Source organism: Typopeltis vanoorti, chromosome 12 (genome assembly GCF_054136105.1).
Source record: "Typopeltis vanoorti isolate ZY-2024b chromosome 12, IOZ_Tvanoo_1.0, whole genome shotgun sequence".
NCBI classification, from domain to species: Eukaryota; Metazoa; Arthropoda; class Arachnida; order Uropygi; family Thelyphonidae; genus Typopeltis; species Typopeltis vanoorti.
Window position 1 is genome coordinate 81,008,642 of NC_143560.1, and position 19,722 is coordinate 81,028,363.

At 36.7% G+C, this 19,722-nt stretch overlaps 1 protein-coding gene across 3 annotated transcripts in view; it reads right to left on the reverse strand.

Annotated features, from left to right (window-relative positions):
• LOC150100929 (uncharacterized) overlaps positions 1 to 19,722 on the reverse strand; it is a 169,725-nt gene that overhangs the window by 18,180 nt on the left and 131,823 nt on the right. For all 3 annotated transcript variants that reach the window (XM_090402225.1, XM_090402223.1, XM_090402224.1), the window contains 2 exons: positions 13,656 to 13,838; positions 2,045 to 2,193 (listed from right to left, as the gene is read on the reverse strand). In XM_090402225.1, the coding sequence (XP_090258351.1) occupies positions 2,045 to 2,193; positions 13,656 to 13,838 (332 nt within the window). The remainder of the gene's footprint in view (positions 1 to 2,044; positions 2,194 to 13,655; positions 13,839 to 19,722) is intronic.

Genomic DNA, 19,722 nt, shown 5'->3' on the forward strand with positions numbered 1-19,722 from the left:
AAGGAAAGATTAGCAAAACAAATGTTCTCTGCCAGGCTGGAAGGAAAAAGCCCCAGAGGAAGCCCCAGATAGAAGATAGAAATATAAGATCTGATAGTGTTTGGGTCTTGACAGGTAATAGAATGATTTGGAGGAAAACTGTAGATATGATGTTAGTAATGATGTAAATTTTTCATGTGGTACTATCATGTCCTATACACCCCTTGAGGGTACATGTCAGGAATTTGTTGATGATGATAGAGGTAATTCGATCAGGATATTGACGTTTTCAATGTTTCTGCCTATTTTTATTTTCTTTGTCTTTTTATTGCTAATAAAAAGACAAAGACAATATAAAGTTTAATGGCACTTTCATTCATAATGTGATCCATGTTGATCATGAATAACAGTGGAGTTAACACATGCACACTTGTCTTACACCAAACCATCTTTCTGTACTTCTTTCAATTGTAATTGCTGACTTAAAACTCATATATAGACTCAGTGCTGTATGATATAATATCCTATTTACACCACATAACTGTAGTGTTTCAAAAACATTTTAACTTGGCACCTTGTCATATACCTTTTTATGATCTACAGAACTTGAATAAAATCCTTGTTATATTCCCATGATTCCTCAACTATGTGTCTTAAAGTGAAAATCTGATAACAAGCACTCCTATTTGTCCTGTGCACAGCTTGTTCTTCTCCAAGATTTCTATGAACAATTTTTCTTAGTATTTTTCTCAAGTATACTTGCATAAATCTTACGTGGAACACTTGACAGAGAAATTCCTTTATAATTTTATAGATGGGTAATATGAGGGCTACTCCAGTCATATGGCACTTCTGGAATTCGATCACTGATCAACTTTTTGAATTATGAAGTATAGACACTGTAAAACCTTTATATTTCCATATTTAAGCATTTCTGATTGGGTTTCATTTACTCCAGCTGGCTTCCCACATTTCAGGTTTTAGATGACTTTTTTCCTACCTCAAACACTTATGTATGCCTGTTAATTTTTTTTCTAACACCTTGCTGTTATTGTTTTATTTAGTAGCCTTTCAAAGTAATTATTACAGACTATAGAACATCTTTATCTTATCTTCAGTTTTCATGTCACCTTTATAATCTCTAGTACCTCTTTCATGACTCTTTCCTCCATTTCTAAGCTTCCAGCCTCCAGAAAACGTTGAGATGACTTTTGATGTAGAAAGTAAAAATGCAGGTAGATTATTATGTCATTACATGAATGCTAGGAGTATCCTGAATTTATTTTTTATATTCTTACCAGTCTTACCATGACTTTTGTTTAGATAGTTGAACACAATGCTTTACGTTCTTACATTTTTATCTGTATTCCTTTAGAGTACATACTAACTTAGTTAACAGGAATTTTCAGTATGCTTTCTTCTTTTCCTTGACTCCTGAGTCCACCATGGAGTTCTGATATTTCTGTTCTTGCAGACATTCTCAGCGCAAGCCTCTCTGGCTGAATCAACCAATGCTTCCTTGCAGGGTCTGCTGCAGAATTTCCTAGGTTTCGTTCTTTTTTCAAACTCTTTAATTTTTTCTTGAATAACATTTGAGTCTGCAGTTCACCTGTGAAAGCTGGTCCACTTCGATTCTTTTCAAACTTTCTTTCAAACATCAGCCTGGTTGACCTAGTGGTTAGCGTATCCACTCTCCAGCCAAAAGGCTTGAGGTTCACCATTGCATTACACAATGGGCATGGATGTTTGTGATTGTTTGTGAAAATACTAGTGGTGGCGGCGGGCAGAAGATGCCATTGGTGTAGATGATAAGGTTCGTTGTAGTTGGTGGATTGAGTGGGGGAGACAGAGTTGTAGAGTAGGTGCCCTACCTCCCTCGATGAATCTCTGGACTTCCTGGAGGCGTCATGAAATAATAATAATATGATATTCAATTTTATTCGGCTCAAAACTAAATAATAAGGTATTTCTATTATATACAAATTACAAATATAACATATACAAGTTCCTCCAAAGTGTAAACATTTAATACTTTTATTAAAAGACAGCTATAATATTAACTTACATTAAATCCAAAACATTCTGCCATGTCTTTTTGCTTTTGTTCAAGGCGTTTCTGTGCAAGTTCCTGTTCTCTTCGTGCCATTTCTTCTGGATCTTGAATAACTATTGAAACTGGTTCTTCCATTTCTTGAAGCATTTCATCATCTTGTTCTAGAAATATGCAACAATATATACTTAAAAATTATTATTTAAAGTACTTCATTTCTACAGCACCAAATGCTATTTGAATGTAGTTGTTTTGTTGTGGTTTTATCCAAGTTTTAAACAAAACTTAGTGAGACACATTATTTCCCATTTACAAACATTAAGATGTGACAGTCTACTAACATCGCATACTGATTATGCGATGTTAGTAGATACTGATTGATTAGGTAAGTTAGTAAGTAACGTTGCTTATAAAAAGAAGGATGTTATTTGGTATGATGACTCTATAATAAAACATCCTGTTGATGAGCAGGTTATAAGTTCAAGTTTTCCCAGAGCAAAAATTAAAATATAATGCAAGCAATTCAAAAACAGAAAAGAAAGTAAACAAGATCATAATTGTAGTAGGTACTAATGATTTAACTAGCGATGAGTTCAGTATGAGAGAGGACATGCAATGGTTGTTGGAACGGTTGTTAAGGAATGGATGCGAGTTTTTGGATGTGTGGAGTGAGTTTGATATTAAGAGTCTTCAAAAACTAATGCTAGTATGAGACCTAACACAGAGAGTCAGAGAAACTAAATTATAAAGGGAGGCATAGTGAGAATATAGAGTGTAAGAGAAACAATGTTATGTAACTGTATTAATGATGGGAATGGGCATTATCATGGAAATGATTACAAGGAGAGAATGATTCCAATTCTGTGGAATCTGGTTCATCTGGTTCAGACCCATCAAGCATGTGGAGAGATGTCTACATGCGTAAGGCACTAGAGAAGAATAGAGATCTGCAAATTGTCCAACTATATCATGCAGACAAGAGTATACAAAAAAAATGCAGGTAGATTATTATGTCATTACACGAATGCTAGAAGTATCAGAAACAGAGGGGGGGGGTAGAGTTTGTTTCCCTGGTCAATATGTTGAGACCTCAGATTGTAGGCATTAGTGAGATCTGACTATTTACATACTAATGCCTACAATCTGAGGTCTCAACATATTGACCAGGGCAACAAACTCTACTGGGTACAGCATTTTTAGGAAGGATACGCAGGATAGGAGAGGAGGGGGCATGCTGCTCATGATATGAAATGACTTGAATGATTGTATTACTAGTAAAATATTTCATGTACCAGTGAATTTGAAGCCATCTGGGGTGTGAGGTGGAATCTAACAAGATCAATTACATAGTGGGGTGTTTTTATAGACCTGGTGGATCAGTTGCTAGTGATGAAGAAATGTATCACCAAATAGAGATGATGGGTGCAAAAAATAGGAGACTAATTATCCAAACATTGGGTGGGTAACAGTAAAATCTCATTAGAAGAATGAAAATACATTTATTGAGTATCAGAAAGTCCTTTGTCCATATTATGGGACAACTTCTTCAAGCAGCATGTGACAGAAGAAACCCAGGCTCAAAGAGTGTTAGATTTGGTTATAGTGTCACAGGATGTTTCAGTTAAAAATGTAACTATTCTGCTTTCAGTTGGTGACAGTGATCATGCAGTCCTCACTTGGGAAGTAGCTAACGAATGCTCCTGTTTGTCATAATTTCTTGCTGAATCAAAGCAAGAAATTATGACAAACTGACGAGTATACTGAGTTCAGTGCAATGGTATCGGCTGCTGGAGGAAGAATATTGACAATGCATGGGAAGCATTTAAAAAATACTTGAATGATGCAATATTAGAATGTGTTCCAAGAGTTTGAAGAATAAATAGGGTAGGAGTCAAATGGATGTGAAATCTTATTAAGCAAGATTTGTAAGAAAAGGATGATGTGGAAGGAATACATACATTATGCATAAGGATGATGTCCATTATGAAAATTATAAGCAGCAGGCCAGAGTCAACTATTATACAGAAAGCCGAGTATGAAAAGAAACTAAAGACAACTCACAAGAATTCTATCAATATGCTGCAAGTAAAAGAAAGAATGAACAAACAAGAATACTGAATGCAGATTGTGTGAGGGTGACAGGTGCAGAAGAGGTTGCTCAACTAATGAGTGCCCATTTTGCTAAAAGCTACCAACCTGGAATATGCAACATTGAGTTCACTGCTACCTCCCTCTTCAATGGATGAAGAAACTCAAGCATATGAAGAGCAGATATTAGAGGTGTTGCACAAACTGAATAAAAATTCAGCAATGGGGGGGGGGGACTAATGGGATATCAGCAAAGATGCTAAAAGTGTTCATCTAAACTGGCTATTCCTTTTACCAGGCTATATAATGTGAGTCTCAGAACAGGGAAGATTTTGCAGGAGTGGAAAGAATTGCACAAGGGTGGTGCAAAGACCGATTTATCCAACTATCAACCAATCAGCATCTCAGCAGTGATGGTGAACATTTTGGAAAAATAGGTTAAGGTGCACATTCAGAAATGGGTTGACAGTGAAAATCTACTTTGCAATGAGCAGCATGGGATTATTTAAGGAAGGTCATGTTTTAGCAACTTGCTTTCATTCTATGATAATGTTATCATTGTACTAGACAAGGGGAATGGATACACCATGATACTTTTGGATGTTAAGGCCTTCAACAGAATACAGCATGGAAGACTGTTGCATAAATTGAAGAATGTAGGTTCAGATTATAAAATATTAGCAGGACAAAGAGGATAGTTGACTGATAGATATCAAAAAGTGGTATACGGGGAATGTGAGTATGCAAGATTTAAGGTAACCAGTGCTGTACCACAAGAATCAGTCCTTTGTCCACTTATTCAATTTGTACATTAATGATATTGGGAATGATTTGGCAGGAAGCTATTTGCTGATGATGCAAAAATAGGTAGGGTAATCTGGTATGCAGTACTTCCAGAATGATTTGAATAAGCTGGAACTGTGTGCATGGGAAAATGGATGCCAGTTCAACATCAGTAAATGTAAAGTCATGCACTTTAGATTGATTACATATCCAATGTCATATTATAATGGTGGGATTATGCTAGAAGAAACTGATGAAGCTAGGGATCTTGGAGTGTTAGTAGATAGGAAGTTGAAGTTCTGATAGAGCGGAGAGAGTGCAAATTAAAGTGTTAAAAAGGATATTAGGATTGTGGAATACTGATTATGAAGTAAGATTGAGAATTCGTAGTGTAAAACTCCATGTAGCTTAGAAATACCAAAGTGCTCTGCATCGATTTTTACTAAGGTCAAGTCTCATGAGAACTGTTAAAAAAATAACCTTGTTTGTCTCTATGTATTTTATTAATGTAAATAACCCTATGGGAATTGATTGTATTTACCATTTTAACTAAAGTTTCTAGAATGTCAAAAATAAAGGCAATGCTTTGCCATCAGAACTTTGTATAATGTATAATTTCTATGTATAAGAGCACAAGAAAGTTGTTTGTAAGCTCTGCGCATGAACACCTTCAAACTAGTATCAAAAAGATCTGCTAGAGTCAGAGAAGTTTCTGCTGCCCAACAAAACAAGAAAAAAAGAGCGCAGAGGAGAAGAAAGAACAGGCCGGCCTTAACAAAAGGATCAAGGAGAACTGCCGATTTCTTCGGGGTTTACAACCCTTGGTGCAAGGTCCCGAGAAGGCAAAATAAAAGAGGACTGAGCCGAACATCAAAGGGGCAATTTCTGGCAGAGAACCAGAGGCAGTTGAGAGGAGGCGAGGCGTTGTTACCGAGGAGAGCCAGAGACAGTCAGCGTAGAACCAGAAGCATACTGATCCCGAGAAACAGAATTTATGGCAAACCCACGCAAGAGGAAAAAATTGGGAAGTCAAGAAGCTAAAAGCCGCAGAACGATCTTCAAGCCTTCAGTTTTCTGTATACTGAAACCTTGCCTGAGCTTTTGAGTACCAGGAAAATTGAAGTCAAAGTACTGCTAATAGTCCAACAAAATGCCCCCTGAAGCAAGGCCTGAGATGAAAGAAGAACCATAGTGATTTTGATGCAGGACCTTTGGAAGGTGTCGTGACAAAGAGCCTCCATAAGTGTGTTCCAACCTCTAATTACATTCTTTTTGTAATCTAGGAGATATGTCATAGATGGACTGATAAGAAATATCTATAAGAGAGTCCTCTGATTTGTTGTTAAATGGAACATAAATTGTAAGAGAACTTGCCATAACTAGCTAATCTCTAGAGCCCTCTGTTGTTGTCTGGAATATTAATTGTAAGATAACTTGCCATAGCTAGTTAATCTCTTTATGAGTAAATTAGTCTCATCAATTTGGTTTTCTTAAGCAGAGAAGTAACAGAGTAAATATATTGTTTAGTCATTTAATATTGAAAAGAGAAAGTTTGTTTCTTTATACCAAAAGGATAGGTAGAGAGAGTAACCTCCCTATCGCTTATTTAATGTACTTTATTTTTAATGTAAATAAATGTGTTTTAATTATATATCAATAGAGTGCAGCCTGAATGTTTATTTTACAATGCACTGTTCCTAAAAAAATATCGGACTTGTGAGCAGAAAACCAAGTGAGATAGCTGAAGCATATAGTTAAGTGCAAATAGACCACGACTGTTTGTATAAAGTTTTACTGAAGGAATTTGTGTTAGAGAAAAAGAGAGAGAAATCAACCAGCCATATTACTGAGTTTTATGCCAGTTAAAAGATATTAGTAGCGCAGTCTCAATAAAATAAATTTTCTAGTATACATAGGCATAAGACTCGTAGTGTGAAAGGTAGATAAACATAGTATGCAATAGTATAAGCAAGAAAGGTTATGAGAGAGAAAGCGTGCACTGCTAATTAGAATAACGATTTTTTCAAAGGTGCAGTAACCAACCAGGCATATAAATAGGCTTTAAATAGCAAGTAATAGCAGCACACAGTTTACAATGGCGCAGAAGTGACAGGATAAAATCCACAGTAGTTAAAATAAAGTGGATTGGAACAGTTTTGTAAATAAAGATCAGGCAACTAAATAGAAAGTGTATATGTATATATATATATATATATATATACTGTAAGAAAATTTTTTAAGAACCATGAATGTGAACAGCGGTAACACTCGGGAGCCACTAGTACCAACATGATGGGGGATGTACAATTCTTTAGAACAGTAAATCCTCACCTCATAATCCCTCAATTCTCTGGAGAGGACCACGATGATGTGTCCTCTTTCTTCCAGTTTATAGAGGAGCTAAGGAATGTCGGAAACGAAGGAAAAAAGCCATCTCGAATGGGTAGTCTTCATTCAGTTCGGAATGGGAGTAAGAAAAGAGTTCAGGAAAGCAGCATACAAAAAAGAATAAACAACTTACAAGAATGCCATGTCACAGTAAAGGAAAGGGAAGATAGACTAAGAGAAATTAGTCACTCCCTTGACTTTAGACAAGAAAAGACCCCCAGATTCAACTAAAGTTTCATTCAACGGCTTGAAGATAGACGCAAATACACAAATGGAAACCGGAAATAGGAAGGGTTTCGAAGTTTCATGCCTCACTGCACAAAATTCAGCGCAAAAATCACAAGAACCACCCAGCATAGAACAGATACAAGACCTGATTAAAATGGAACTAAAACCCCATGAGGAGAAAATAAAAAAGAAGTTGGAACAGATAGCAGAGAACTTGAGGATATATAAGAGAGAGGAACAAGGGGGCCAAATAAGAAAAGTGCAAAATTACTAAATTAAATGTCAATAATAAAACAAGGAGAACCTGCACAGAAAAATATAGGCAACATAGAATGCTTAGTGTGAATGAAATGACTCAAGGGCAGGAAGAGTTACTAATGACCATGATGCATGGCCTAATAAGAGATACACCCTGTGAAGTTCCCCTAGACACAGGAACCCATGTCTCTGTTATCTCTTAGCCATTATTTTCTAAACTAAGGAGCCTAATTCCCAACCAGGTCATTGAACTAGCCCACCCGATCAAACTTTCGGGAGTGGCAAAAACAAAGCTCCACACTACTACAAAGTTAAGGGTGGTCATCACTCTGCCTAGGTTTCATTTGAACTTGTGTCACGAATTAATTGTTCTCCCTAAAACCACAAGCACAACTGATCATGTAATCTTAGGATCGATTTCCTAAAAGAGTATCAGTTTGCATGCAATTTTACCACAGGTACTGTGTCTCTTTGTGGGGTAGATCTTAGACCATATCCCAGGAAGCAACGTCAGAACGAATATGAGACAAGTGTATTATTAACTCCTCCCTCCTGATTGGAGGGAGGAGTTAATAATAAATGCCACAGGTCAAGCTACTTCTACGGAAGAAAGAGGGTGATTGAGGAGTTCCTACACACAGCGTTCCAGAAGTACAACAGGGTTTTTATTGAAGAGATCACCTCGTTGTCCTGTATGGATTTAGTGGAACATGAAGTCCAAATCACTACAAAAAAAATCCCATTCGCATTAAACAATATCAGACACCAATTAAACAAACTCCAGGTGATGCTGCAGGAATACAAAGAGGCAGGGATAACTGAAAAATTAAACTCTCAATGGAACAGCCCTTATATTCTAATACAGAAACCTAATGAGAGTCTCAGATTCGTTCAGGACTTGAGAGAAGTGAACAAGGTCACTAGGCCAATTGACTTCCCATTATGCAAAATAGAAGAGCTACTGACAGAGATGACTGGAAAATGCAAAATACTTCTCGAAACTAGATTTGAATTCAGGTTACTATCAGATCCCATTAAGGAAGGAAGACAGGAAGTATTTTGCATTCACAATGAGATGGCAGAAGTACTAACTATGTAGGCTCCCACAAGGCGCACGAAACTCCGCCATGTCGTTTCAGTCCCTTATGAACACACTCCTCACTGGCATCCTGGGTAGGGGGGTTATTTGCTTTCAAGATGACCTATTGATCTATTCACAAGACCTACACACACACACACAAGGAAATACTATCAACCATGGTGGAAAGATTGCATCAGGCCAAACTGTCTTTAAAATATTCAAAATGTCAATTTTTTTAAAGGAAGTGGAATACCTGGGTCACAAGGTTAGTAACATGGAATAATTGCTACTCAAAGCAACATATGTGCCATTCTTGAAGCAAAAATTCCAAGAACGGTAAGGCAAGTCTGACGATATATAGGGATGATAAATTTTTATAGAAAATTTATTCCAAATTGTTCCATGTTGATGGAGCCTATTGTCAAACTAACAAAAAAGGGGGTAAAATTAATTGGACCAGTGAGCAGCAAGGCACCTATGAATCTAAATTTAGCTCTAACAAGATCCCCTGTCGTTATATACCCTAAATTTGGGGAGACTTTTTTCTTTCAGCAGATACCTCACATGATACCATTGCTTCGGTGTTAGAGCAGAAGCATGGGGACGATTTCCGGCCCACAGCCTTCATCAGCAGAAAGCTCTCGTCCTCCGAGCTGAACTATTCAGTCTTTGAGAAGGAGGCCTTGGCAATCGTGTTTTCATTCAGGAAGTTAAGATATTTGCTGTTAGGACAACATATAATACTGAGGTCTGATCACCAGCCACTATCTTTCCTGTTCTCTATGAAGGATAAGAAACCAAAGAATAATTAGGTGGACCCTGGAACTTCAAGAGTATGACATTGACACACAATATATCCCAGGAAAGAAAAATGTGGTGGCTGACTACTTATCAAGATCTCTAAGAGCAAACAATGAAGGAGATGAGCCTAGTGATAGTGATAATCCCAACCCCATACATAAGATCGAGAATTTAGAGGAGAACAAAAATCAGCCCCCCCCCCCCCCCCCACCACCACCTTCAATTATGGGAGAAACCTCTTATTATTGCAGCTCAGTGGAAAGATCCCATGTGGGGAGTGCAGTTTATAACAGAGTTTGAAAAGGGAGAGCCCAGTGAGTTTTCAATCCTGAAAAACCCTACATATGGATGATGATGGGCTTCTACTGTCCAAGCAGGAAGGGATGGGAAGATGGAGAGATAAGATACTGGTCCCGACAGTCATGATCCTATGGGTGCTTTATAGATTTCATGACTCTGACCTGGCAAGGCATCAGGGGTTTGAGTGTATGTAGCAATGCATCTCCGATAGATATCTGTGGAAGGGTATGAGCCTCACGTCTTTGAGAAGAGTTGATGTTTCAAAAACAACACTTTTTTTTACTTGAGGGTGTTATTTCATCAATAAAGTTTCAAGTGGAAGTGGTCCACTGGTTGTCATGCACAGAATCATGATTGCTAGATCCTAAATTTATGTTTTTAGTACCATACATGTACAATTTCTTGGCAATTTATGGTGTTACTTTCCAATGTGGTAATACTCCCTGTCAAAAAAGCAATGACTGTAAATGTGTGATCCAAAGAGAACAGGATCACAACATTGCAGTGGCCATCGCTGAACTAGCTATGGGATAAACTGAAATGAGGAATTCAGATACAGGGGGGGGGGCACTGAAAAGTCTGATAAAAACCTACAATATAACTGATATTAAAGCAATTGATATAACAGCAAGAAAGAATATATCTTAAAACCTTTTAACCCCAATGTTTCATAAAATCGTAATAATTTGTTCTTTTTCTTTTAGGATATATTTTGAAGAAATTCGAAGACACGGGGGTGTGGACCATCATGAAGTTTTTCATGCTGCAAGAAAAGTACGCAACTGTGATTCACCAAACTTTGTGCGAGATTTCTGAGGACTGTGCCCCAGCATATCCAACAGTTGCCAAATGGGTGACCTAGTTTAAAACTAGGCATCCTGAGATAATAGATGCCCCAAAGTCAGGAAGACCTTCCACAGTAATCATACTGAACATTGATGCAGTGCATGCCATGAAACTTGACAATAGACAAATACCAGTCAAAAACAGTGCAGAAACTCTGGGAATATCCAGGGAACGAGTTGGGGTCGTTATCGACCAATATCTGGACATGCAGCTTTCAGCGAAGTGGGTCCCCAAATGTTTTAATGCCGACCAAAAGAGAGAATGTGTGTTGTCATCTCAAGGTATTTTGGATCATTTTGAGAAATCAGGTGCAAATGTTTTGGCTCGTATTGTGACTGTTGATGAAACATGGCTTTATCACTATGATCCAGAGATCAAACAACAGTCAAAGGAGTGGAGACACAAAAGTTCTCCACGGCCAAAGATGTTTTGAATGCAATAGTCAGCAGGGAAGGTTCTTGCCATTGTCTTTTGGGATGTGGATGGTGTAATCCTTACCAAGTACCTCAAAAAAGGTGAAATCCACCTTTGCTGCGAGTTTCCCGGTGTTGTACTACCTTACCTCAGTCCTGAAGATATTTTCAGGTGCAAACTTTGTTTGCTCACACTTGGATAAAGGGTTAAACTAAATTTATTATGTTACAGTAACAGTTCATTCAATAGCTCTGAAGGAAGTACTGAAGGAAAATGCCACAGGAAATTGAGCAGAGGCATGCTGCTTTTGCAGAACAATGCACCTGCTCACACTGCTCATGAAACTCAACAGACAAAACAAAACTTGGGCTTTCGGTGTCTCCCTCACCCATCCTATTCACCAGACCTGGCCCCATCTGACTATTTCCTATTCCCAAATTTAAAGAAACACTTGAAAGGAACAAAATTTACTACAGATGATGAAGTCACATCTACAGTTGAGAACTGGTTTGTACAACAAAGGAAAGACGTTTTTCTCAGTCGATTGCAAATGACGCAGCAGCATTGTAACAAGTGTATAGCACTTTGTGGGGAATATGTAGAATAATGTGTAGTTACATGGTCTTGCCTCAATTCCTTTATGGTGACTATCACAACTTTTCAGTACACTCTTGTACAAAGACTGCACACTTCATTAGTGGAGAGATACTAATACTTTAAAGGAGGATTGGAGTACAATACAACAAAGAATTTCTAGCAGATGGTGGTATTTAGAAGCAGAAGAAGTTTTCTACATTTTACTGGAGCAGATATTATAACAAAAAGCATGTTAATATTATTAATTTCTGTCTTAATAAAGACATAATTTGTTTATATGTACTATGACTTTTGCTAGTGCAATATACAATATATCAGAAAGTTCAAAAAAAGCATCTGGATTGAATCTCACACCTATAAAGTGCAATAATAACTAAAGATTAACATCTAATTATAAGTGAATGGTTTTTAAATAGAATACAACTTATCAAATATAATAGATGAAAAGCAACAGGTCAACCAGATCAACAACAGTGTTGCATTTGATGTACATTTGATAATATGCAAACTAAGTGTATACCAGAAAGCTGAATAAATATACCAGCAACTATTTGTGACAGACTACTTTTTGAATGGTCTATAAATTACTCTTCATATTTAATTTTTTTTTTATCATGTTTATCAATATATATATTTTTTAATCCAGAAGAGAGATACTGCAGTTTGTAAAACTAGTATAGAAATAAAAACCAGAAAAGTTACTAGAACTTTACATACAAATTATTATTTTGTTTCAACTATTTCCTTCCTATAAAATGTTATGCTCAATGGACTATCTCAGCCATGCAATTTGACTACATAGAAACCTTAACACTTGATAGGGCAGTTAATCCTACCTATGTAATTTACAATGTGTGAATATATTCGATGTGCAGGAAAAATCAAGTTTCTAGAAAGAAAATCCTGTTATATCAATATCAGACCTACAACTCAACTTCAGTTATAGATCTAATTGTAGATCTTTTCAATAAAAATCCATCATTTTTGACTGGATTAAATTTAATTTTTAATAAGAATATTTGATAAAAAAAAAATAAGAAAATAAGTAAAAGCTTTCTTTTAGCTTTTCATCACTGTTAAAATAAGGAATATTACAAAATCACAAGTGAAAATTAAAAAAAAAAAAAAAAAAAAAAAAAAAAAAAAAAAAAAAAATTCTGAAAGAATGGATTTTAGGCTTTAATGTAATTCATACACAGGTTTTTATATAATTGCAAATCAGAATATAATAAAAAAAAGAGCTTTGAATCAGGATGAGTCTCAGCAAAGGATGTACTTATCACTCTGTGAAAAGATATTAGCCTGTCTTAAAAATATAAAAATTAAAATACACATAAAAAGATTACACATAAAGAGCCTGTGTAGCTCAGTGGATGTGGCGTTTGCACACCATCGCGCTAGGCCGCACGAAGGAAGTCTTGGTTTCGAGTCTAGTCGGCGACTAGAGGAAATTTTTCTAAGCCTTTTTTCGACCGGTTCCCGAGTTAGTCGATCTCTGGCACGGGCAAGCAGGTTTTTCCTCCCGGAAACTCGGGTTTTTCGTCCTGTAAACTCAAGAAAATCGACCGTAGAACCCACATTATTTCAGACATTAAATATATTGTGTTAGGGTTAGTCACCACGAGATGGCGGCACATTTGAGCCGTCTCTCTTCACTGCGTACCGCTTAATTAGTGATAGGCTTGGGCCATCTGTCTCTGATTGGGTACCAGTGGAGATTGAACTGCCCACTCAGTCTCCAAAAGTTAGATAGGGCTAAATGGCCTCGCCTACTCCCGTATATACGGGAATAAAAAGGCGTTAGCTGATTTTTTTTTTTTTTTTTTTTTATAAAAAGATTACCTTCAACATGTAGAATTTTGGGTGGACGTCCTGGACCCCTTCCTGATTTGGGTGGCCTTCCCCTTCTTGCTGGGGTAACAGGAATAATATACTCTTGTTCTATACCATCCTCAATGTCAGTACTCTTTCTTTTCTTTAGACGCCCAACAGTTTCCACTTCAGTCTGGCTTCCAAGATGAACATCTAATTCAAGTAAAAAAATATTACAAAAATCTTCATTTCTGACTTTTAAACTAGAAAAACAATGTAATAATAATGAAAACTCAAATCATGTTAACCTGGGTGTTGCAAATTTTACTGCTTTAAAACAGCATAAAACAAACCTACAGCATAAACCTGTCTGCCCAACAGTTTAACTTGCCTGGCAAAAAATAAAATGACAGAACTTGTTTATGTAATACAATAATGTACCTCATTCTGATATCTACACATACGAAAAGAAATGAGTTTCTAATAAAAGTATATCCATTTCTTTCACTATGACTGTATGGTGTGTGCAGCACTTATTATAACATATTTGTGGATAAATCTATCATAATCACCATCATTAAATTCTTGTTAAATAGCTTCAAGGGATAACAGGAATACTATGATATACTATATATTACTACATGATTATTCTTGGATTATTACTAGTGTAATAGTGTAGATTATTATTGCAGTAACTATCGTGGCATCTCTCTGCTCAGCCTGCCTGGGAAAGTGTATGCTAAGTGCTTGGAAAGACGGTGCAGGAGCATAGTTGAGTCAAAGTTCCAGGAAGAACAATGTGGCTTTCGTCCTGGTAGAAGCACAACTGACCAAATCTTCACTTTAAGGCAAGTCTTTGAGAAATCTTGGGAATATGCCAAGAATGTCTACACATGTTTTGTGGACTTGGAGAAGGCATATGACCGGGTTCCTCGGGATAAGCTTTGGCAAGTAGCACAGGAGTATGGAGTGGATGGTGTTAGATTGTGATAGAGTGGATAATTAAGTATTCCTATCTTATCACAGTCTAACATGCTTTTCCAAACAAAAGAATGAGATAAATACAATAAGTTGCCTCTAAGTGTAGAATAAGTATTATGTATATATAAATCAAGTGTGTTCTGTTAAGAAAAGGTTAAATAAGTGTATATTTTGTGCCATTCGCGAACGTGATTAATTTAGTATTGAAAATGTAAAACATTACCAGAGCTTTAGGAATTAACCTGTGTAAGAGAATTATAAAATGTAAGCACAAGTACAACAGTTGGGGGGGGGTCAAGTCCAAAGGTCGTAACGTGATGGAGCGACTCGCACGTCCGCGTACATGCAACAAGCAGGGCAGACAATGAACGCTATGACGTAGTAGTTCACTGGACACCGAAAGGGGCGAGAAACAGGAGGGAAATATAAGGGTCATGCGACCCTGAAACAAGGCTTTTTCTCCCTGGATTTCCTGGTGTTCGTTTTCCGTGTGGTAGTGGTGAGGCGCGAGTCTCCTCGATGTCGGATGACTCCAGATAGGCAGCTACGGTTTTGGCGGCCGTGTTCTCCGTGGAAGGAACGAAGTCTGGCAAGTCCACAGAAGGCCAGTTTCCTATGAAACCTCTGGAGCTCTAAAGAACCAAAGGCGAAGATAAGTAAACTTTATTTGTGTTTAACAGAATATGTGCCAAGTTAACATGTTATGGAAAAGGAACATTAATGATATTGGATAAGATTATATTGCTAGGACTTGAGAAGGATATTGAAATTATGTTTATTATCTGTCGTTGTGTTAATGTTCGCCTTTATATTGAATGAAATTAAGGATGTATTTAGAGTAAAGAATTGGCATAATATTAAGAGATTGTGAAAGATATGAATGTTATCTTGTGTAGTCTGACAGAGCTACGGAGCCTTAGATTGATTGTGAAAATAGTACATGAATAACGCATTAGCGAAGGTTAATATAATTCATACTTTAGGAAGCTACTGTATATTAATTTATATGTGTAACAGTAGTGTTTGAATTTTATATACCTTGTCTGAACCTCCCTTAAGATGGGATTTATTTCAGTGTTCTTATGTGTATCAACCTTTGAGTACAATAAACCTTGCTTTTGGTTCTAACAAAGACTTTCTGTGATTTCTGGAATCCGATGCACCGCTTATAAAAATATTGCGAACCTATGCGGGATATCTGAAAAGAGTAAATTTTGATCACGTCTGCAGAGCTAATTAAGTACTGTCCTGAGATTACCTCTTGGTTGTTAATATTAATTAATCTAATAGTGCTAAGTGGCACAGCAAAACAAATAAATTTCTTGGCGTTTTAAGAGGGGTAAATCTCAGACACTCTGATACTGCCTCGATCTCGAGGAAATTCCATTGTCCCTCAGAGGTACCACGTGTTACCTGATAGAGTGTATCAAGGAGATATAGTAAAAGGTTAAAGTAGTTGTATTTGAGAAGAAAGGTTACAACATAAACCGCACAGCAGAGATAGGATATAAAATAGTTGTACAAAATAAAAATAAGAAAAAGGAAAAAGCTATACAACATAAATGTTGCAGCCAGTAAGGTTAATATTGAAGGAGGCTTAGGTTAGAAAAAGATAGAATAAAATACAATAAAAGACAAGAAAACAATATAACAATGGCCAATTATTAGCTGCCATCAAGTCCCTGTATGAATGCCCAGAGTTTTGTGTCAGGGTAAACAGCACAAAGTCTGAACCTTTCACAGTCTTCGTTGGCCTCCGCCAAGGGTGTGTTCTGTCACTCCTCCTTTTCATAATATTTATAGACTGGAATGATAGGCACAGCCGAGACAATGAATGTGTCAGAATTGGAAGATGTAGCACTGGACGTCTGCTTTATGTAGATGACCTAATTCTGCTTAGCTCTTCCACAGATGACCTCCAGCGGACCCTGGATAGGTTTGTAGCTGTTTGTGCAGATGCCGGAATGAAGATCAGCGTGGCCAAAACTGAAACATTTGTGGTCTCAAGACAACCATCCAGTGCACTCTAAATGTAAGTGGAGTCCCAATGAAGCAGGTGGAGAAGTTTAAATACCTTGGGTACATATTCACGAATGATGGAAAATGGGACGTAGAGCTAGATACTCGAATTGGCTTAGGAAGCTCAATATTGCAGGAGCTTGGCCATTCGGTAGTACTGAAGATGGAGTTAAGCCAGAAGGCAAAGCTGGCTGTCTTCAATACAATCTATGTCTCCATCCTCACCTATGGTCATGAGAGTTGGGCAATGACTGAAAGAATGCAGACACAAATCCAAGCGGCTGAAATGAGGTTCCTTCGAGGGGTTGCGGGGCTGACAAGATTCGACAGGGTCAGAAGCTCTGCAATTCGGGAAACCCTCAATACTCAACCGCTGCTTCTCCGTGTTGAGAGATCACAGTTATGTTGGTATGGGCACCTGATCAGAATGTCACAAGAGAAGCTCCCTCAGTAGGCTCTCTTTGCCAAGCCAGAGGGTGGGAGGCCACGTGGAAGGCCAAGGACTTGCTGGATAGATTATATCCAAAACCTTGGGTGGACATGTTTGGGAATCCCACCAGAACACCTGAGCTTGGTGGTAGAGGATCATGACCATTGGAAGTTCCACTTGCAGCTGTTGTCCCCACAACCCAATTAGGAAAGGTGGGCCTTGAAGATGTATGTATGTATGTATTACTAGTGTCAGATCAGCATTTTTTTTATACCAAATTTATGTTATTTGTCAAGTCTCTAATGTTAAATCTTATATTTTGGCTTTCTGAAGCACTACTAACAGCATAAATCTTGCTCAGATCTCAGCTGTCCATTGCATCTTTTTTTTCTGCCATCCTGAAATAAAAACTTCACTAACCTTCTCTATCCCATTCTTTTGTTGGATATCTCATTATTGTTTATATAATTTAAATATATGTATATATATATGGGAACATAACTCTACTTTTTATATGCGATCTGAGTCTCGCATAATGCAATTTATATAACGTGCCATTTCTATGGAACCTAACATCTGCGTTATACGAGGGTTACCTGTACATTTAATCAAATAGACCATATTATAATCAGTAAAAGACAGGAATTACATCCAGAATATCTGGAGTTTCAGAGGAGCTGAGTCTGATAGTGATCATAAAGGGAAAAAAAAAAAAATAGAAGCATTTGACTTAATAATGCAACCAATATTCATGCTGCTCAGAGATACAAAGAGAGTAGCAAGGAAGCCAATAAAATAATCACACAACAGTAATTTTTACATGAACAGATCGAAGAAATCCAGAAATACTTTATACAATTTAATTTGGGAAAAAAATAAGATGCCCTCAGAATGGAAAGAAGCACTAATCATTCCAATATATAAAAAGGAAAATAAAAATGAATGTGAAAATTACAGAAGGATAATGCTCCGGTCAGTAGGCTACAAAATTTTATCTAATATACTAAAAAGAATCTTACCTTAGTCTGAAGAAAATATAGGTGAATATCAAGCAGGATTCTGAAGAAATAGGTCTACAGATGACCAGATTTTTACACTAAGACAGATACTAGAAAAAAAATGGGAATATAATCAGCAGGTTCGTATTTTATTTATAGATTTTAGAAAAGCATATGATAGCATTCATAGAGAAGGCCTTTGGGGAATATTAGATGAACTCAGAATACCTCAAAAGATAATATGTTTAATCAACATTTACACTATTGACAGCCAAAGCATGATATTGGCTAATGGAATTAGACCTGAACCTTTTAATATTAAGACAGGATTGAAGCAAGGAGATGCCCTTTCACCCATCCTTTTCAATTTATCTTCAGAAAAATGTATTCCAGAAATTGTACAAGATGACAAACAGAACAGTTAGGATTGCAGATGATATATGTCTAGTTAGAGAAAATGAAACATTAGAATAACATTTAGAAAACTCACAACTGCTGCTGAAAAACTAGCATTATAAATTAACCAGGATAAAACTGAATATTTAAAAGTATGCAGAAATCACATTCAAGGGGAAAATGGCCATTTTCCCCTTGAATGTGATTTACAATTGATATACTGAAATTTAAATATTCAGTTTTAGCTTCAAATAACTTGGAATGCTGATTACTCGAGATAATAAAATTAGCACAGAAATAAAGGCTAGAATAGATGCCTACAATAGATTTAATCATTCACTACATGTTAGTATCTTCCAAAATTCTGTCAGGCAGAGTTCAAACAGAAATATACAAAACAATCATTAGATTTATTGTTTTATACAGAGCACAAACCTAGAGCATAACGGATCAAAGTGCAAAAGCTCTGCAGATCTTTGAAAATAAATCTTCAGAAAAGTCTATGGACCTGTAAGAGATAACACAACAGGTGAATGGAGAAGAAGAAGAAGAAGAAGGCATAATCAAGCAATATAGATCTCTACTTCTGATGAAATCAGAGCTTGCAGAATGAGATGGCTCGGACATGTGGAAAGAATGGGTGAGGAGAGAATAGCTAAACAAGCATTCAAGATAAGACTTAATGGAAAGTGACCTAGAGGAAGATTGTGGGGAGGAAAACAACCAAAAAGACTTAGCAGAGAAGGGAATGGAAGAGGTGATATTTGCAGCATAGAACCTTAGAGGTTCGGAAAGCTAAGGAAGAAGAGAATTATGGATGAAATACTAACAGAATGGGATCATTTGGGGTTTCAAAGCAGTAATGCTTAATCCCAAAATTTACAATGTTATTACTATATTATTATTATATTAATATGTTATTGGTAATAATGACAACCTCACACTGGTTCAGACTACAAAAATATACATGGGATTTGAAACAGAAAATGATCACAGTTTGGTTTTGAACATGATAAAAATGAATGAAATGAATACCTACTGAAAATGAAAAACGTGCAAGAAAAGCTCTTCAAAACCCTATTGTTATATGATAAATAATAGGGCATATATTGAACAATATATAACTTAAGTTTTCATTATCTATATGGATCACATTATGTAGGAAAGTGGTATTAAACATGATATCAGAATTGGAGATGTTAATATCAGCTCTTTGCTTTATGCAGACGATGTTATACTTCTAAATAAATCCACTACAAGTTTGCAAGATTTT